The sequence below is a fragment of the Felis catus genome, chromosome B1 (genome assembly GCF_018350175.1).
Source record: "Felis catus isolate Fca126 chromosome B1, F.catus_Fca126_mat1.0, whole genome shotgun sequence".
Classification (NCBI taxonomy): Eukaryota; Metazoa; Chordata; class Mammalia; order Carnivora; family Felidae; genus Felis; species Felis catus.
Window position 1 is genome coordinate 205006661 of NC_058371.1, and position 20424 is coordinate 205027084.

A 20424-nucleotide genomic window follows, 5' to 3' on the forward strand; every position below is an offset into this window, starting at 1 on the left:
TCGACCAGCGTCTTGACATCAGTAGAGTCAAAAACACAGAAGTTTCCATCCCCTTAAAACCTATGTTCTTAACGCTGGGAGCCACTAATCAGGTCTCTGTCTCTACAGTTTTGACATTGTGTGTGTATCCTTTCGGAATTGGCCCTTTTTGCTATTAGTGTCTGGAGATCCACCCAGGTGGTTGTGTCCATGATCTCATTTTTATTGGTGAAGCGTATTTGTGGTGTGGGTGGCTCCGTCTCTTTAACCGTTCCCCCACTGAAGGACGTCTGGGTTGTTTCCAGATGTTTTTGGCTGTTAGAAATAAAGATGCTGTAAACACTCGTGTTCAGGTTCTTATTTTTCTGGAGTGAGTGGCTAAGAGTGCAGATGACCGACTTGTGCAGTAGCTGCAGACCTTGTTGTCTAGACCTGCCAGCCTGTTTCCAGAGCGGCTGTGTCCTCTTACACTTCTGACCAGCAGCAGACGAGTGTGGTAGTCTGCTCAGGCCGCCATGGCACAGCAGCACAGTTTCAAGGCATAAACGACAAGAATTTATGTTTTCAGTTCCGGAGGCTCCTGTCCCAGATCATGGCACTGGCAGCGTTGGTTTCCCGGGCCGCCTGTCCCCGTGGCCGGCAGACGGCGCCTTGTCTGTGCACGTGGGTGGAGAGAGACCCCAGTCCTGCTGGGTCAGGGCCCCACTATGATGACCTCATTTCTTTAATTGCCTCCCTGAACGCCCTGTCTGCTGATCCAGTGACACTGGGAGCTAGGGCTCAACATGTGGAATCTGTGGCCACAAAGAGTCACCCAGTGTCTCCGTGGCCTTGCCAGTGTTTTGTGCTGTGTTCTGATTTGATCATTCGAGCAGGTGTGTACTGATACCTTATTGTGCCTTCAGGTGCACCTTCCTGGAGGATGACCATGCACCTGCATGGGCGGAATGTCTCTGTGTGTCTTTTGCTTATTTTATTTTATTATTTAAAAAATTAAAAAAAAATTTTTAATTTACATCCAAGTTAGTTAGCGTATAGTGCGACATTGATTTCAGGAGTAGATTCCAGTGATTCATCCCCTACATATAACACCCAGTGCTCATCCCAGCAAGTGCCCTCCTTAATGCCCATCCCCCATTTAGCCCATCCCCCCACCCACAACCCCTCCAGCAAGTCTCAGTTTGTTCTCCATATTTATGAGTCTCTTCTGTTTTGTTCCCCTCCGTGTTTTTATGTGATTTTTGCTTCCCTTCCCTTATGTTCATCTGTTTTGTCTCTTAAAGTCCTCATATGAGTGACGTCACTATTTGTGTCTGCTCACAGCTCTTAGTGTCATGATGTAATTTTCCACCGTGGGGAGCTAGAAGAAGCTAAGCAAATGAAACCTAAAAACAAGAGAACTACAGGGATTTTCAAATGTTTAATCAACTCTTACTTAGTCGCAGTGTGTTATCTTCATATATCATTGGGTTTGATATGCTGAAATTTTACTTTACCCAGAATTAAAAATTTGTTGGGACGTCTGGGTGGCTCAGTTGGTTAAGCCTCTGACTTTAGCTCAGGTCACGATCTCCTGGTTTGTGAGTTCGAGCCCCACGTCGGGCTCTGCGCTGTCAGCACGGAGCCCACTTTGGATTCTCTGTCCCCTTCTCTGCCCCTTCCTGCTCGTTTACCCCCCGCCCCCCAAATAAATAAACATTTAAAAAAAGGACTTTTTGTGTTCATGTGATATTGGATGTGCTTTAAAGTCGTTTTGGGGCATTAAGGCAGTGCTGGCCTTCTGTCCTGGGGGTAGTTGCTCCTGTGTTAATTTTTCCTTTCTTGCTCTCACTCTCTCGGTGATCAGTTTATCTAGAATTTATCCGTTTCATTTTCTTGTTTTCAGAGAATGTGGGCTTTCAGAAGCTTTGGTGTTGTTGATTTTCTCCATTCTTTCCCCCACTGATCTCTGTTCCTGTGTTGATTTCCTTCCTGTCCCCAAAGCGGGATATTTAAAAGACAGCGTCATATAAATGAGGGTCGTTTCTGCAGCAAATTGCTGGCCACAAGCCCGGTTTGTATTTCACTTAGTGAACGTATTTTTGAAGCTTAATGTCAAGGGAAGTCAGAGCACTGAACTGACCTGTACGTCTTTCTAATTTTCAGGAGGGTTTGCGTTTGTGTATGAGGCTCAAGACCTGGGAAGTGGCAGAGAGTACGCCTTGAAGGTAACGAGGGCGGCATTTGTGTGGGGTTTGGGCCGTTTTAAGTAGATCTCTAAGTTTCCGGAGATTCATCCCTAGTATTTGGTTTGCTTTTTTTTTTTTTAATAGTCTGTCCTGTTTTTTCCCTCTGAGGGTGAGGCCATCAGCAGCTGCAGAACACTTTAAGCTGTGGCTTCCGACTTTGTGGCGAGGGGCGACCTCAGTGCCGACTGCCGGAAGGAGGGTTCCACGGATAGCAGGGGGTTGAAAGCCACTGCTGTGAACTCTGTGTCCACAGCTTGGGGGGCGGGGGCCTCCTGGGGCCATGCAGGTGCCGGTGCCAGGGCTACTGCTGAGGGGCTGCCTGACTTGGGAGGTTCGGAACAGAGGCCCGCTTCTCTGCCGGCGTCTTCTCCCATTTTCCTTGATTTTCTAACTTGGCCGTAGCCTCTTTGGAGAAAGCCTCCTATTTTTCATTTTTCTTGTGTCCTTGGGTCATAAAAGACCATTTTCAAGGGTCTTAACCTTCTGTCAAATTTTTACACAGGCCAGATGTTAAAATACAGGTAAGCAGGTTAAGCTTTTAGATGCGTCGCATTTATTCTCCTGGGTGTAGAATAGAAAGATAAACACTCCTTAATCTTTGTGTTTATTTCCCGATACAGAGGTTATTGTCTAACGAAGAGGAAAAGAACAGAGCCATCATTCAGGAAGTTTGTTTCATGGTATCCTTTTCCCGGGACGAGAGCACGTGCGGTCACGTGGGGAGGCCTGCGTCGAGTTGTGGCCGCCCGCCGCCGCCGCGCCGCTCTCTTGCTCTTTCAGACACGCTAAAATTGGCCTTCCGCCTTCACTGGACCTGCCTGTAGAGTATTGGTAGGAGAAGGTTTCCTTCCTCCTCCTTCGCTCCCAGGGTAACAGTCAGAGGTTCAGTGGCTTTGCGGCCCGGGAGGTCTCCGTGCTCATGCAGGATTTGTTTCCTGCTCTCCGCCCTTCCGTCTTCCCCTTAGTGAGCGTGGCGTGCCCCGCTGCTCCGGCTCTTGCCGGGACCCTTGCTGGGCCTGGTTCTAGTGGGCCTCCGTGTCCCTCCTGGTCAGCAGCCCCTCTGTCCCTCCCCCTCCCCCCGGCAGTCAGGCTGTCAGGTTTCTGTGCACGGCTCGTGGGTCTGTGGCGCTTCTCTTGCGGGCTCTCAGCTCTGGCACATGTTCTCCCTCAGCTGGGCTCTTGCCCTCTGCTGTCAGAACGTGTTCTCTTTTCTCTCTCGAAGCTCTGTGTACCGTGAGCCTGCGGGCTCTCGCCTTGCAGAGGTTTGGCGGGCTCATTCACACCCGTGGCCTCCTGCACCCGCACGTGCCCTCTGTCTGCTGTCCTGCCTGGCCCGTGGTCAGGTGCGTGTGGCCAGCGTGGTGGCGGTTTTCACCCCCACCTTCCCTCTCCGCTCCCTCCTCCCTGCCGCCTGCCTTTCTCGCCACCCCCCCCCCGCCCCCCACTGCCCTCCGTCTTTCTGCTCCGATGTGCTGGGACTGTAAGGTAATTTCATTCCACACTTTGACTTTAGTGTCTTAATGTCACATGTATATTTGTTTTTAAACGTGCAGACTTACGCATTCTCCTTTAACAAGACACCTGCAGAAAAAACTTTCTGGCCACCCCAATATTGTCCAGTTTTGTTCTGCAGCATCCATAGGGAAGGAGGAGTCGGACACGGGGCAGGCCGAGTTCCTGCTGCTCACCGAGCTCTGCAAAGGTAACGTTTCCTTGGAGTCTGGACCGCAGTATTGTCACATGGTTGAGCGGTCAGGTGTAACGGACTGGGTGGGGTTGCGGCCGTGGCCTTTGAGGGCACGTGACCTGCTAGGTCAAGCACTCCCCGTGTTCTTAGACTCCTGAGTTCCGTCACAGGAGTAGGAGGGACCCAGGCGCCTTCCAGAGAGCTGTAGGGGCAGAGTGGCCGTGTGAGTGTGTGCGGATGGTGCCAAGGGAGCGCGGGCGAGGGGCGTGCCTGATCCCCCAGGCAGGGCGCAGTCTCTCTGCCCCGGGGAGGGTCGAGGCTCACGCCCTCGTGGAGCGTCTGCTCTGTGGGTGAGGCGGCAGTGAGCCCGGCGAGTGCCTGCCCGCTGGAGCTCACGGTCTTGATGTGCGACGCCAGACAGCACAAGTTGTCCGAGAAGAGTGGAGGCGGGACTTGTGGGGCCGGGTGGGTGCGGACGCCTGGCCAGGACTGTCTGGAGCCAGAGGCGGGAGCCATCGGCTGTCGTAAGCAGGGTGCGCTTGCCTGTTAGTCACCGCTAGTGCGTGCTGGGAGACAAGAGGCCTCAGCCCCGTGGCCACAGGCCAAGGGGAGCAAGCGGCCCAGCCGAGTGCCGTGCCCACGAGAGGAGCGCCGAGAGGAGCACTCACAGAAGGGAACGGCGGGGGCTGTGAGCATAGGCGCGGGGAGGAGTGGAGATGCAAGAGGAGAAGGCGGGCGCCGTAGCTGGCATGAGGGCAGAGGCGTTGAGCGCGGTGTGCACGGCCAGCAGTGGCCAGGAGCCAGGGTGAGGAACCATCCGGGGGCAGGACGTGCCTGTTCAAGCGTAGGGGAGTGAGGTTTTCCTAAAAATGGGGGTTTGCGACACGTACTTCTCTTTTCCGAGAAAAGCTTCCTGCATCGGGCATCTTCTCGCGCCCAAACACCTACTTGTTCTCTCCTGAAGGCTCTGCTGGGCCTCCTGGGTCTATCCCGCAACGTCCCCAACCAGCACCCCCTTTGTGATACATACCGTTTCTTGACCACAGATGTTGGTGCACGGAGCTGCTGCGAGCTCGGCGATCCTGTGGTCGGGGTTGTGGAGTAGGGGGTGCCACGTGGAACCTCCAGTCAGTACGCGTGAGGCTGCACGCAGCTTCCCTCTGCCCCGGGGGCCCCGCTGCTCATGCTGGCCGTGCCTTGTCCTGCGTTCCACAGCTGGCACGTCTGGTTCGCTTACCGAGTCCTCTGTTCATCTTCGGGCGCTCAGTGCTTCTGGGTCACTTTCATTCTGGGTTTTAGAAGGCTGTGGGTTCACCAGTGCCAGTGTCCCTCCCATGAGAGGCAGCAGGTGTGGGGCCTGGTGGTGGCAGCGTGGTTCCAAGATGGGGCAAACCCACAGAGTGCAGCCCTCGGTGTGGTGCTGCATGGGCTGCCAGCCTGGGAGCAGTGTGAGAGGCTGGGGGTGCTTGCAGGGTGGGGGCGGAGGGCGGAGGGGATCTCAGGGAGGGGTGTGGGTGCCAGCCCCACTGAAGGAGGGCCTGGATGCGTGCTCACCGAGCCCCCACCCATCGCTGGTCCTCGCTCCCCACGCTCGTCCTCCGCTGTGTCCTCTCCAGCTGTCCTGCCACATTGGGGATTGTTACTTTTAAAAAGTTTCCTTTAAATTCTTGCTGGTCCCAGAGGCCAGTGAACTGTGAACTGACGTTGTGACACCCTCCCCCCCCCCCCCCCCGTCCCCACCGCCACAGGCTGGCTCATTCCCATAACTCCAGGCGGCTTGGTGGTCAACGTGTCACCCTTGCTTTGGACCCTCTGCGATGCCTCGTGGGGCCCGTGCCCTGCCCGCCCTGTCTGCATCACAGGGAGGGCACCCCATCCCTCCTGAGGGTGCGGGTGCGAGGCTGGGAGACAGGTGTGGCGGGGGGAGAGGGGAATGCTGGGGTGGTCTGGTGGAGTGAGGGCCAGGCGGGCTGGTGTGCAGGTCTGGAAAGAGGGCAGATCCTTGCAGAGCCACAGCAGAGGTGGCCCCGGCGGGGCAGGGTCAGACGTGTGTGGGGAATCGTGGCTGGATCACCAGCGTGGAGGCTCCACGGCAGATGGGTCAGTGGGCAAGAACGTGCGGGTCCTGAGCCGTGATTCCCTGTTCTGAAAGTTGCAAAGGTGATGCAGTTATGAAAAGAATCCAAACCCCTTGGGAGTGTACGAAGTCCACACTTCTTCCCAGGCGCTGTGCCTGTTCAGAGCAGTTAGAATCTAGTTCATGTTGAGAATCGTGTCTGTTGGCACTACTGTATGCAGGCACGGGGGTTCAGTGACTCAAGCAGATAAAGCAAATAGACCCTAACCAAAGTCCTCAGTGATGGTTGGGTAGTCCCGTGCGAAACTGAGGAAAGAGGCCAGGGAAAGGGTGTGATAGCGCAGACCGGGAGCTGAAGGAGGTGAGACAGGAAAACCGTCCCAGCTGAGGGTGCAGCATGTGCGAAGGTCCTGGGGTAGGACAGAAAGGAGGCATGTGGCTGGAGGGGAGTCTGTGTGGGGATGTCACAAGAGATAAGGCCTGTAGGGGTGGTAACCACCTTGCTTCTGCTTCAACAGTGTGCCGGCAAACTGAAGGAGCTACAAGGCTGAGAGACAGCCTGGGGCCGGGAGCAGTGCAGGGCCCAGGAGAGGGTGGGCTTCCGGAAGAGGCTCCAGGGAAGGGGCCACAGGTGGGAATGGGGTTGGAGGGGTAGGGTACGAGGCATGTGGTGTGTGGGCAGCTTGTGGAGGCAGGCGCCAGAGGCATGAACGTGGGTGCTCCGTGCGGGACGGGGAGGAGATGGCCTGTGCTCACGGAGAAAGCTCTCACCCCGCGTGCGACGGAGCCGGCTGGCCCCGCACCGGAGTTTCCCGGCTTCACTGTGCCGGGTCCAAGGACTGCAGGTGTCTGGGCTACAGAGACGGGGAGGAACGGCCCAGGGAGGGCTCTGTCCGGGACTGGGGTGCGGCCCAGTACCTCGTGCCTGCCTGTGGCCTCCTTCTCTCTCCCCCCCCCCCCCCCCCGTCCACACGCAGTCTGTGCGTTTACTGGGACGTGGTGCTCACAGACAGGTGACCTGTTGCCTGAGGAAGCGGGGTGGCCGCTTCGCTAGATGTGGTTGAGAGAGCTCCGCGTACACGTTTGGGGCCGTTCCTCTTGTAGCTGCCGCTCGGCGCCCAGCTGCGTGGGGTACGCGGTCCGTGGTGAATTTGGGGGCTTCCTTGTACCGCGCGCACCGCTGGTCGTTGTTCCACGTGGCCGCGGCCGGCGGTGTTCCCACGGAGGCTCTGTAAGTTCGTTGCATCTCGGTGGCGGTCCCTGAACCTCACGTCCCTCCGCGGGGTTTCCCGGGTGTCCGGGCCCGAGCGGCGGACGCTCGCCCGCGAGTGCCGCGGTGGGCTCCGGGGGGCCGCCCGGGGTGGGTGTAGCGTTTCTGGCTCCATGGTGATGTGAATTTAATTGTCTCTTTTAGGGCAGCTGGTGGAATTTTTAAAGAAAATTGAATCTAGAGGTCCGCTCTCGTGCGATACTGTTCTGAAGATATTCTATCAGACGTGCAGAGCCGTGCAGCACATGCACAGACAAAAGCCGCCCATCATCCACAGAGACCTCAAGGTACCGCCTCCGGTCTGTCTCGCGGGCCTGCCCCGCTGCCCCCGGTCAGGATGGCCAGCTTGCCAGCAGTGAAGTGTGCGATGGCTTTTCCAGAGAAGGAGGAGCTTCTTAACGCCAAACTGGGTTTCTGGAAGTTTCTCCCCTGAAGCGGCGCCGAGCCCTCTCTCTGTGTCATTTGGCTTTGTGGCCTCCTGCGGCCTGGTCCTGTGGCTTCATGCCACCTGCTTGGCCATCACGCCCCCTGCCGGCCCTTTGGCCGCCCCGGGGATGCTCTCGGCTGAGGCTCCCTTCCGTCCACCCCCAGGAGCCGGGAGGAGGCTGCCGCCCCTCGGGGTCGTCCGTGCCCTCGCCCTGTGGTCATCCGTCCCCAGGCGTGACACCACAGGGCTCGCTGTCCCGCGGCAACCAGTGCCGCCGAGGGACCACGAGGAGTGCGGACGCGCCTTGGCCGGGCACCATGGGGCTGCCGTACTCGCAGCCGCCCGCCTGCTGGGGACAAGGGGCACCGCGGTCCCGATTCTCCCTTTTCCTGGTGATTCGTGAGATAGACGGTTTTTGCTGTGTTTGCAGTCAGTGCCTTATTCTTCAGTTAACTTGCTTTTTGCTTTTTTTCCTGTTTTTTGTCCATCAGGTTGTTGGTTAGTGGGAGCTCCTCCCTCTGTTCTTACGGCGGCCTTTTTCATGTTGTCTGTGCTGCGAATGCCTTCTCCTGCTTAATGGCCTAGTTTCTATTTCCCCTGTTGTGTCTTTGGGAAACTCAAGACTTTGTGAGATTTTCCTGACGTCCATGAAGCTCACACCCTGACTCCGACCGCTTCTTGGGGGAGCGGTGGCCCCCGCTGTGTCCTGTTTGCTGGCACAGGTTGTTTTTGCCGGAGAACCTTACAGTCCCTTAGCGTTCTCTCTTGTCTGTGGCCAGCTTTCAGGTATGAGGAAAGCGTGCCTCCGACCCGGCTGGTCTGGGACAGCACCCTCTCCTCCTCAGGGCCGTGTGCCCACAGAGGCCCTGGCGCCCTGTCTGTGCAATGATGTCTCTGTTTAGATTTGACCTTGGGCGAGCCTGACCTTTTCGTTTTGTCCCTCAGCCCGAGTGGTCGGCACGTGCGCCCCCGTTACAGAAGGTCTGTGAGGTGGGGGCCACCGCCCTGGACCCCGCTCACAGGGCTACAGGGGTGTGTCTGGAGGGGCCTGGGCCGCGGCTGCCCTGCACACCAGCCGGCCCTTCCCTGCTGTCTGCATGGGCCTTCCTCAGCTGACTGGGGGCTGGTGGATTGTTTCGGGGCGTCAAGACCCGTGCTTTGTGTGTTAATGCGGGTGCTTGTGTGTCCGTAGTTTTTTTAAGGGAAGGGATATCTAGAAGGGTAGAATCAGTAAAGGATCAGCACTTGTGAGCTTAACCCGGGTTGGACGTCCCTTGTCTTCTCAGCGCCCTCTGTTTGCCCAGTGCTGGGACCCCCTGCAGGTGTCCCTGTGGCCGGTGTGTGGACCTCACCGTGTGGCGCCCTGCGGAGGGGCAGGCGGGACACGGGGGATGGCAGAGACCATGGGGACGCGTGTCCTTCTTGTTCTGCTCCTGTGCATGGCTCCTTCCAAGCCTGCGGGCTGTGGAGTGTAGCCGGTGTCGGGCTGTTTGCTCGCATTATGGTTTGCAGGTCCATCCATCGCATGTGGGGACGCGTGTGCTCGTGCTTGTGCACTTGGCTGATGTCTGCTTCCTGAGCTGTTCTGAACCCTGATGCCCTTGTTTGTGCTTTGGCCCGTGGACGCTTGCACCTCTGTTGGAAGTCCTCGCTGGCAGCGCATGGCGGCCCCTGTGCCCGCACTTTGCTACGTGACCCGGGTCATGTGGATGTGGCTTAAGTGGTCCCAGTTGGATTTTCCTTCTGCTAACAAAGCTGAGCATCTTTTCAAGCGTGTCGTACTTTGGACGTTCTCCGTGGGGGCGCCTGTGGAAGGGTCCCTTTCGCTTTGGCTCATCAGAGCCCGCGCTGGTCACCCTATGGCTCGCACCATCACCCTCTGCACAGCGTCTCCGATGGGATGCTCTGGTTTCGGTGGAGCTTCCGTGTCTTGCCGAGGCGTCTTGCCAGGCATGCTGTCCGGGGGACCTGGCGTCCGCCTTTGCCCGTAGGGGCGGGTCTTCCTTGGTGCATCACGGGGGGCCCCCTGGCTCTCCCAACACCTCGCCTGGATGGCCGTCCTGTTCCCTCAGCGCCGCCTTGCCACGGGCGTGGCACTCACTGGGTGTCCTGTGGGGCTGTTGGTTGGTCCTGGACCTTGTGCTCCTTTGCCTTCTTTAACAGAGCTTAACAGTAAGGCCTGACTTCCTAGGGATCATGTGGCTCTTCTTGGCTCTTTGCGTCTCCACATGACTTTTTGAATTAGGTTCCTCCCAAAAAACTTTCTGGAATTTGGTGAGTTGCCTTGACTGTTCCCCACCCCCACCCCACCTCACCCCCAGAGTGTGAGTTGACAGACTTCCTATAAGAGGCCCAACTTTAAACATTTCAGCTTTGCATGCCAACCTTCCTGAACAGCGCAGGCAGCCCTATGGACAGCCAGGCGCGGCCACGCCCCTAAAGCTGCTTCTGGACCCGTGTTGGGAGATGTCAGTCTTTTTTGATTCTTCCACCAACCGTTTAAATATGTAAGAGCCTTTCTTAGTTTGCGGGCTGTGTCGAGGTAGGCGGGGCTGGACCACGGCTGGGGAGCCTGCTCTAGAGTGGCTGCGCACACCCATGCCTTTCATGTCAGGAGTGTGGTCTGATCCCTCGTCTGTTTGGATTTTAAGAGTTTGTCTAAATTTTTATAGTTTTCCGGGGGTGTCTGGGTGGCTCAGTCAGTCAAGTGTCTGACTCTCGATTTCTGCCCAGGTCGTGATCCCAGGGTTGTGGGATCGAGCCCCGCGCTGGGGTGTGGGCTGATCTTGGAGCCTGCTAAGATTCTTCTCTCTCTCCCCGCCCTTCCCCTGCCTCGGCCCCCTCCCCTGCCACTCTCGTGTATACACACAGGTTCTCTCTCTAAAATAAGAAAAGAAATCTTTAAAATTAGAGTTTTTTGAATAGGAAGTGTTTTGTGTGTCTTTTGTTCAATTTTTTCCTAGGTTCTTGATGTATTTGGTAATTTTGAAGTGGTATGTTAAGTTTTTTCATTTTTTAACTGATTTATTATCCTTAAAATGTTTTTTAGCGTTTATTTTTGAGAGAAACAGCACAAACAGAAGGGGCAGACAGAGAAGGAGACACAGAATCTGAAACAGGCTCCAGGCTCTGAGCTGTCAGCACAGAGCCCGACATAGGGCTTGAACTCATGAACCATGAGATCATGACCTGAGCTGAAGTCGGAGGCTCAACTGACTGAGCCACCCAGGCACCCAATTAACTGACTTATTTTTTAAATTTATTTAAATTTTTTTCTTGAGAATGTGTGCAAGTGGCAGAGAGGCACAGAGAGGTAGGGGACGGAGGATCTGAAGTGGGCTCTGTGCCGACAAGCGGAGGAGAGCTGATGTGGGGCTCGAACTCACAGACTATGAGATCATGCTGAGCCGAAGTCAGATGCTTAACCAACTAAACCACCCAGGCACCTCTTTTTTTTTTTTTTGTAGTTTCTTTATTTTGAGAGAGCATGCATGTGCAAGCCAGGAGGGGCAGAGAGAGAGAGAGAGAGAGAGAATCCAAAGCAGGCCTCGTGCCATCAGCACAGAGCCTGACTTGTCGGGGCTCGATGCCATGAACTGTGAGATCAAGACCTGAGCCAAGATGAAGAGTTGCGCACTCAGCCGACTGAGCCCCCCCAGGTGCCCCTAACTGACTTTTATAAAGGTTTTTTGTGTGTTTGTATACCTTACATGATCGATTAGAGTTGTCTTTGATTTATGGTTGGTCGTGACTTTATTTTTCTGAGTTCCCCGTTTTCAAAGGTACACGTGCTGACTTCGATCAGAGAGAGGTTAAAATGCTGTTTCTTCCCCTTTGCGGGAGGAAGGCGCCCCCAGGCCTGGGTCTCAGCACCCGAGCCCCTGACCGCCCTCTGGGATTCTGCAGGTGGAGAACTTGTTGCTCAGTAACCAGGGGACCATCAAGCTGTGTGACTTTGGCAGTGCTACGACCATCTCACATTACCCGGACTACAGCTGGAGCGCCCAGAGGCGGGCCCTGGTGGAAGAAGAGGTGAGTCGTGTGGCACGTGGTGCCCTTTGTGGTCTGCTCGGCCTGGGTCTCCGCAGTCGCCGATGCTCTGGCTGCGGCCGCGCGGCCTGCCCGTCCCACATCCCGGCGTTCGCCTCCCGGGCTCGTGTGTGGGCCGGGAGACGCCGAATTTGAGGCTTACCTCATGTCTCCGTCCCTCACTTCATCCCAGACCTTCTTACGGCCTTTGTTAATTGCGGTTTTTTTTTGTATTGTGATAAGAAACACGCAACATAAAATTTACCATCTTATTTAATTTAACCATTTTTAAGTGCACGTTCCAGTGGCATTAACTACATTCGTCATCGGTCAGCCATCCCCACTGTCCATCCACAGAACTTTCTCACCGTCCCAAATGTGGTTATTAAAAAAAAAAAAAAAAAAAAAATCACTGAAAACTCTCCCTCACGGGTCCCCCCAGGAGACCCCACAGGAGATTGGTAGGTTTGTCCTGAGCACGTGTGGGTAGCAGGCAGCACAGAGCAGGACAGAGCCCGTGCACACGTGACTGTGCAGCCTGGGGGAGGGGCCTGGGGCGCTCTTTGGTGCGCCCTCCGCTGGACACCCCGAGCCGTTCCCCTAGGGGTTCGTACTTAGATAAGCAGCTCACAGAAACCACACAAGCCAAACACAGGAGACAGGAAGCCACACAGAATGACGGGGGAGGGGAGGTGCTGCATCCGTGCTCTGCTGGGGACACCGAGGAAGCCTGCCGTGAAGGAGTCAGGGACGGGATGTGGGCCAGCGGGGCACCTCTTGTCTGGACGGAGTCCGTCCCTGGACCGGGTGTCATGGGTCAAAGCACAGGTGCTCCTGACTTGCTGGCTGTTCCTAGAACTGACTGTGCTCCATTACTGAATCGGACGCACGTCGGATCACCCCAACCCAGCACATTCCTGTTTGTGCGTGAGAGCGTTCCTAAGGAAGTCATTCCCGGCAAAAAGAATACGTTTAATGCTCTCCTTCAGTTGCTCGGCTGGCAGAATGGAACAGCATAGCAGCGTGGGAGGGGGCCCCTCAGTCCCGTGTGGTGGGTGGTTTTGTAACCGCCTCATGGGCTCTGAGTCCTGTCTCCATCACTGGTCTCGGTGGGTCCTTGGAGGTGTGCGAACACCCACTGTGTCTCACGCACACCTGTTTTTGGGTGATGGTTGCTTGGTTGCCTCCGTCTCCCGGGCGGGGGCATGGGGGGCGAGCTGCTTGCTCTGGCTTCCTGTCCTGTGCCTCCTCCCGCCTCTGCTGTGTGCCCTGGTGGCATGTGTGCCCCACTACCCTGGCAGGAGCCCCCCCGCACCTCCTGTGATTATTCTTTATGAGAACTCGTGGATGCCGTCTTTTTCAGGGTTCGTGGCGTGTCCTCAAATGCCCCAGATTCGCTTCCCACTTGACCCTATGTTCTTTGTCGGGCTCCCATCCCTTGGGAGCCCTGCCCACTTGCCGGGGCAGGAAGGCGTTCTGGGCTGAGCAGGTGCCTGCCCGGCCGACCCTGCCGTGTGCGTGCCCGCCTTGGAGGAGAGCCGCCGGCTCGGGGTCGGGGGGAGGGGGAGGCACCGGAGACCACTCGGGGCGTGCGTGCCTGTGTGGGCACACCTCCACGCATGTCCTATGGCAAGTCGCGCGTCTGTGCCAGTGCCTCCGCTCTGGTGTGTCCGGTGGGCTTCTTGCCCCCCCACCCCACATCTGTGTGTCCCCCTCTCCCAGCGAGGGGCCCAGTAGCGTCACCACGTGCACCTGCGCTCCACTCCAGCGCACGTCCGAGAGTTCTGGTGTCACCAGAGAGCGTGACTGTCCCAGAAGGAAGTCAGGGTGGATCTGTGGCCCTCGGGTGTCCCCCTCCCCCGATCTACAGCCCAGACCAGGCGCGTGCTCCCAGATGCTGTGTAGACGAGTCCTCGCATCTGCGCTCTCTCCTTCCAAGGGGTTTAGTTACTCGTTTGATTGCATCTTACTTTTTAATGACTTGACTTGACTTTTTGAGCAGTTGCTGGCTTCCGGCAGAATTGAGCTGCAAGCGGTGCCGTGTCTCTTCTGAAGGGATAGGCCCGCGGACGCGCGTCTCCCAGCTCCCCGCCCCTCACGCTGCACACGCTCTCCTGGCTTCTGTTTGCTTTTCATGCTTTGTGGGCTGTGCTGGGTCAGGAGCATGGGTCCCTCTGCACCTGGGTCTCTTTGGCCAGTGCCTCGTGCTCACGGTCAGGCCGTGTCCGGTGTCCTGTCGTCTGCACGCTTACAGGCGGCAGCATGCCGAGCGGCCCGCACGTGGGTTCTCGTGTCTCCTCAGGGTGTGAGCCTGGATCGCAGCGGCCGGTCTGTGAACAAATCCGGCGTAGAATAGGGCTTTCCTCGGGAGCTTGCCGGACGGGCACCGCGGCGCAGAACCCTAAGTGTGCGGCTTGGCGACTTGTCCCGTGTGGGTGTCCCTGTCGCCCCACGTCTGGGCTGCGTGGTGCCCCCGGCTTCACCTCCCTCGCGGCATGCCGGGTGCGTCCGCCCGAGGACTTACGCGCTCTGACCCCGGGCCTCACCTGCACCCCTCCCGTGGCCTCTTCAGAGGGTTGCCGTGGAGTAGCACCTTCAGGTGGAGAACAGCCCGTCACACTTGCCACGTGTTTGTGTTTCCTTGTCCGGCTGAGGTCGTGGCAGCGGAATCTGTAGCCCTGTGGCTTGTGTTCATGTGTGCCGTGTGCGGCGACGCACGCCGTGGGCTGTGGCTCTCCCCCCGGGCTGTGCTGCCAGCCCGTCCTCGGTTCCGTGTCCTGCCCTGTATACGTGGGTCTCAGGATCTTGCGTGTGAAAACCTGAACCAACCAGCTAAATTTGGTTTCGTTCTCTCTCCCGTTGGAGAAGGTTCTTTGTCCACAAGATCCCGTCAGGAGGCTTCTTTCAGAATAGCACTTCCTCTCAGAGACACGAGCGACCCAGCTCATGGCTCTGGACAGACTTCCTGTGGGTGACACCTGCTTCTCCTCACACCCACACGAGCTAGGGTGCCCGCAGTGAATGCTTGGCGTGCGTAGCTGCATCAGGAGCACCAGAGGCGCTCGGGAGATGGGCGGCAGTGGGGGTGAGGAGGGAGTTGAACAGCCTGCCGTCTGTGTGGGACACAACGGGGTGTGAGTGAGCGTCGTTCACAGACGTCCTGCGGGGTATTTGGGGAAGTAGCACGACATCGACGCAGGACGAGTGGTGCTCACGAGTGGCCTTTCCTTTGAGACGTCTGTGTCTGTCCTTCAGATCACCAGGAACACCACACCCATGTATAGGACGCCAGAGATCGTGGACTTGTACTCGAACTTCCCCATCGGCGAAAAGCAAGACATTTGGGTGAGGCGGCACGGCTGTGTGCCCGGGCAGCCGTGCCTCTGGGCGGGGGTTCTGGCCTGCCCACTCCGCTCCCCGTCCCTCTGGCCACCCTTCTTTTTCTTCTCCTTTCCTTGCACCAAGAACCACCGTGACTGCCCTTAGTGGAGCGGAACCAAGCGTAAGTTGGGTGGAGTGTCCACGTGCTGCAGAGTCCCGGGGTGGCACCTTGTGCCCGGACCCGTCTGCCGCCTGCAGGCCTGGGCCTGAGCTCCCCCTGCTCAGAGCCCCTTCAGAGAAGCCGGGGCTTCGTGCGGCCTGACCAGTCCCAGCCTTGGGTCTTTTTGCCAGTCTGGCCATGGCCAGAGTGAGGGCCGGGCCCCGACGCCTAGGTGACCCCGCTCCCTTCACGTTTCTGAAACCCTGTGGCCATTCCTGCCTGGTGTAGCGCTCCTCCTGGGGTCCGCTGACCCCTTTGTCCAGCATCAGGGTGTGGAACTTGGGGAGCGCAGCTCTGAGCGGCCCGGGGCTGCGCCCGCCGGTGCGGAGGCACCCTGCCCCTTCCCTGGCCTCTCCGAGCAGGGACAGCCCCAGACCTCCCAGGCCGCCTCCAGTGCTGACCTCGCCGTGGGTGTGACGGGCTCCACCCCGTCTAAAACGTGTGAATCGGTAGGATTTGCACGCTGGAGCCTTTTCTTGGGATGGTGACAGCCTGTGGTGTCAAACTCACCGCGCATCTCCTTTCCACCCCAGTAGGTGCTCCTCAGCACGGTTGGCTGGGGGACACTTGTACGCATACACGGCGGTTGATGGGGGGACTGACGTTGGGTGCCGAGGGCGTGGCCTCCCCTGGGCCCCGAGTGCCCTGCTCAGTCTGGGCCACGAGTGTGCCCGCATCGGAGGCCACAGGGCTAGCAGGCAGCGGCAGACCCCCAGGACCCGCAGGCCTGCTCCCTGCGTTTCTGCCCTAGTGGTCTCTCGAGCTGCACTGCTGGGTCCCAAGTGCCTGAATGTGGGAACTTTTCCCTTTGAAAGGACCTCTTGCTGAGAAAATAAGATTGTTGTTGTTTGTTCTTCCTCTGATCTCCATACTTTGTGCCTGATGAGGGCAGAGAGTGGGCTGGGTGTGCCTGGAACTCAGACCAGGGTGTGGCTCCAGCTCCTTGACCTTTGGCTGGATGGGCCCCGCCCCCTCCCCCACCCTCTCAACCCCCTCCCCCCTCAACCCTGTCCCCACCTTAGCCCCCACCTCCTCAGCCCCCTCCCCCCTCAGCCCCCTCCCCCACCCTCTCAACCCCTCCCTCCAACCCCCTCCCCTACCTTCTCAGCCCCCTCCCCCACACCCCCTCCTAGCCCCCACCCCCACCACGCCCCCTGTCCCCTGCAGGCCCTGGGCTGCATCTTGTACCTGCTGTGCTTCAGGCAGCACCCATTTGAAGACGGAGCAAAGCTTAGAATAGTCAACGGGAAGTTCTCAATCCCTCCTGATGACACCCAGTACTCTGTGTTCCATGACATCATCCGTAAGTCCCGCGTGCGGGGACCTGTGTCACATCCAGGGCCCCGGCTGTCCCCTGCCCCTCATGGCTGTGTGGCGGCCGCTCTGCTCAGGGCTTTTCTTAGCGCTCAGCCCCCTTGTGAATTCTCGGTGCTTTGAGTGGCCGGTTCTGGTAACTTGGTGCCGTTTTCGCTGTGGCTCTCTTGTCACGTTTCCCTCTCTCGCTTGTAAGCGAAATCAGTGCTGTACGTGGAATGAGGGGCCTCGGGTCTGTGATCTCGGGGAGGGTGGGCACTGCTGACCCCAGACCGTGACCTGAGCTCACCTGCCTCTGCCCTAGGCGCTACGCTGAAGGTCAACCCCGAGGAGCGGCTGTCCATCACAGAACTGGTCAACCAGCTCCAGGAGATTGCGGCCGCCAGGAATGTGAACCCCAAGTCGCCCATCACTGAGGTAGGGGCCTTGACGGGTGTTTTCAGGACGTTTCCGTGAGAGGACGCACCTGCTCTAGGGCAAGAGACACAGCTCCCCGAGGGGGCTCACGAGTGCCATGGAGCCTCCACAGGCCGGGGTGACAGGGGAAACGTCCCACCTGATCATAGGAGCCGGGGGAGTAAATTGGGCGTGGGGCCCTGGTGCTCAGTGCTTAATCTCCTGGGCTGGTTCCCTGCATCCCAGGGGCCAGGGCGAGAGGTGGTAAGGAGCACAGGTGAGGAGGAGGCCACGGAAGGTCACAGCGGGGTGAGGGGGAGAAGGCCACGGAACGTCGGGGGCGGGGGGGGGGGCAGTGGGTTTGGTCCAGAGAGATCCTGGGAGCAGTCTGGCGCGAAAGCAGGTCGGCCCAGAGTATCCACGTAGCCCCGCAGAAAACGTGCTCGTCCCCAAAGGCGAGCAGGGGCCCCGGGCGGCATGGGGAGGTGTCTGATCGGTGGGCAGGCCTGCCTGCGTGCGCACCCCTGGGGAGCTCCCCGTGGACAGACGCAGCTCCTGGTGGGTCCACTGCTGCGCGTGTCCTGATGCTAGTGCTTCTGACACCTGTGCCCCACGCGTGCAAACCTTAAACCTCTTATGTAGGGGCCGAGTGTGCAGCGAGGCCATCCTCCCCACGGGAAGGCAGCCCGCCACACAGGGCCGCACGCAGCACACAGAGCCCCTCGAGAGGGGGAGTAGGAATCGAGTCTGAAACCCAAGAGTGGAGGCATGTGAAGTGTTCGGCTGTGTGGTTTAATAGGATGCTGTGAAAAGGAACTTTAAAAGGAAAACGGGTATCATTCACCTGCCTTTAACAACACAGTGTCTGAGATACCGAGCAACGTTGGTTAGTTTACAGGGAGTCGTGGGAGGCATCGGGTCACGGTAGGGGATGTTCTGTTTCTTCCAGAAATTGATAAAGCAAATAGAGAATTTGCGAAAAGGAGACGTGGCCTAACAGTGGTAGTTGCCTACCACTTGGCGGCATGTGTGTTGTTTTCAGGAACTTGTAGGATGCTAATACCGATTCCCTCCTAGGTCACTAAGAAAGACAAGATGTCGTCACGTTCAGTAGAAACGATAGCACGTATACCTCATTTCCTGAGTTTAACGTGGTAAAACTCCACCTCGATGGTCGTATTTTGTAAAGCTTCACCAAAAACCCTAAAGCACACTACCGAGTGACTTATAAAACAAGTAACCGGCAGAAACCGCATCTTCCCTGAGACTGAGGAAGGCTGAGGCCGCCCCAAGGGGGCTGGGCAGGAGGCCTGCGCCGAGCGCCTTGCCTCCGGGCTGCACGAATCTCTTCGAGGCTCCAGCCCCACACTGGCCTCGGGCTCAGCTCGCGAAAGAGCCTCACTGTGCACAGCCCACTGCCCCGCTCCTGTGGCACCCACAGGGCGCGAGCCGACTGAGTCTGGGTGCACCTCCCCACACAAGATGCCTCAGCCCCGAGGGTCTGCCGTCTGCCCTACGTCACCGTGGAGCCTTGGCGTGCAGTGGGCGTGCAGGGAGCACTTGCAGAGTTGGGCAGGTTCACGGCTGCCTCCTCTGTGTTAGGTGTGTGCCCGAGCACGTCGGCTCCAGAACAGCACATGGGCAGGTCACTTGTCAGTGTGGTCTGCCTTTTGGTTCAGCTGGGCTGTTCAGAGTCCGGGAAGTTCTCTTGGATGTTTTAGTAAGTCAGGTAGAGCTAGGTTAACTGGGTGGCCAGCGTACCTGGGGCCCACAGGCACCTTGTGCCAGCATCTGAAGGTTTTCTGTTTGGGGAGGAGCCACCTGAACCCTGGCCCCAGCCTCTGGAGATTGATTATTTGCATTTGGAATCATTGCAGTTCCTAGAGCAGAATGGGGGCTATGGGAATGCTGTCCCGTCTCGAGGGCCTCCCCACCTCGGGGGCTCCAGCAGCGGTGGCTACAGTGGAGGTGAGTGCCCCCTGCCTTGTGCCCCCCTCCCCTGTTTGCCCCTGGGGTTACCATGCTCCCGCTGTGTGCAGCGCACCTGACAGCAAGACACAGGCTGTGTGTTCAGGGCCCCCAGGACCACCCTCAGGTTCAGATTCCCTGGAACCGCCAGGACTCAATGGAACTGACACACTCAGGACCACAGGGGACAGGGGAAGAGGCGTGAGCATCAGCTGTCCTCTCCCGACACCATCAGGGCGGTACCGGTCCTCTGTAGCATGGAGTGACAACTGGCGGTGGCCACACGGGCACTGCCACCCACCCGCGTGGCTCACTCCGCCTCGGAGGCCCACAGCCGCTCTGTAAGTCACTTCTTGGCGTGTAGAGGAGGGCGTGCCTTGAAGGGCAGAGAGTAGCCAGGAGGACAAGTACGTCAGTACTTGGGGAATAGAGCGGCCATGGTAGGATCTGGGGGGCTGGAGGGCTCCGAGTGGGGACTCAGACGGGGGGTGGCGGAGGGTCGGCTCTGGCAGCAGTGGAGGTGAGGCCGGCGGCCTTCTATAGCTCAGGTCACGTGTGGTGAGCGACCTCTACTCCCCTCGGCCAGTGTGTATCAGGATGGGTTGGGTACCCAGCAGTGGCGTAACTGTGTCCCCACAGAAGCCCTCAGCCTGAGCTCTGTGTGGCCATGCCTTGGAAAGCTCTGGAAGGCCATGCCAGGACGTGCTTCTCTGCCACGGGCCCCCGTGCTCATCCCCCACCTCTCATTCTTCGGGGCGTGGAGTCCTGGGTCCTTCAGCTGTCCCCGCCAGCCAGCAGGGCCCGTGCCCTGGGCGCTCCCTATCCGTGCACAGTGGGCCCTGGGTGCCTCCCTGAGTGTCCCGTGTGTGGGGCTGCCTCATCTGCCATGGTGGGGGGGGGGGGGGTTCTCAAGGCCCCAAGGGACGACCCTGCCGCACATGTGCTCACACCACACGAGCGGTGGTGCCTGGCCAGGGCTGGGCCAGCTACTGCCTAGTGACGAACCAACAGAAACATCTCACGTGTGGGCCATGTCGTCCAGCCTCGTCCCAGCCGCGGGCCGGCCGTCTGGCAGCTGGTGCTGCTGCTTTACGCACAGAGGCTGCCAGAGAGGCCCCCGTGGCACAGATGCAGTCGTAGATCATGCTCGTCTCTTCACACCGGCGTCTCCCCCCCGAGCCCCCTTTGATGACCCCACCGTTGAGGCCCTGGGGTTTTAGGGACTGCCTTCTTTTGCTACCACCCTGTTCTCATCCAGGCAGCCGTGTCCTGCAGGTGCCCCCGTTTGGAGCTGTGGTCAGGAGCCTGGGCTCTATGCCAGCAGCCCTGTCCCTGCAAAAGATAGAATCGTGCCCCAGGCATGCCCAAGGTCTACCATGTGGCCTGTGGCCTGGCTTGGGGTGACCGGGCCTCCCCCCTGTCCGGCCCACCCTGTGTTCTCCCCCCTTATCCTTCCCCACCCTTTCCTCCTCTAAGCGTCTGTGGTGTCTGTGTCCACCAGGCTGCCT

The 20424-nt window shown here is 58.3% G+C and overlaps 1 protein-coding gene across 6 annotated transcripts in view; it reads left to right on the forward strand.

The window, feature by feature from the left end:
- The window catches only part of GAK (cyclin G associated kinase), a 53074-nt gene that overhangs the window by 6490 nt on the left and 26160 nt on the right, over window positions 1–20424 (forward strand). For 5 of the 6 annotated variants that reach the window (XM_023253370.2, XM_023253371.2, XM_023253372.2 and 2 more), the window contains 9 exons: window positions 2125–2186; window positions 2828–2887; window positions 3795–3909; window positions 7386–7528; window positions 11575–11700; window positions 14953–15042; window positions 16406–16541; window positions 16857–16969; window positions 18826–18916. In XM_023253370.2, coding sequence (XP_023109138.2) covers window positions 2125–2186; window positions 2828–2887; window positions 3795–3909; window positions 7386–7528; window positions 11575–11700; window positions 14953–15042; window positions 16406–16541; window positions 16857–16969; window positions 18826–18916 — 936 coding nt within the window. The other variant, XM_019829871.3, reaches the window with a different exon arrangement.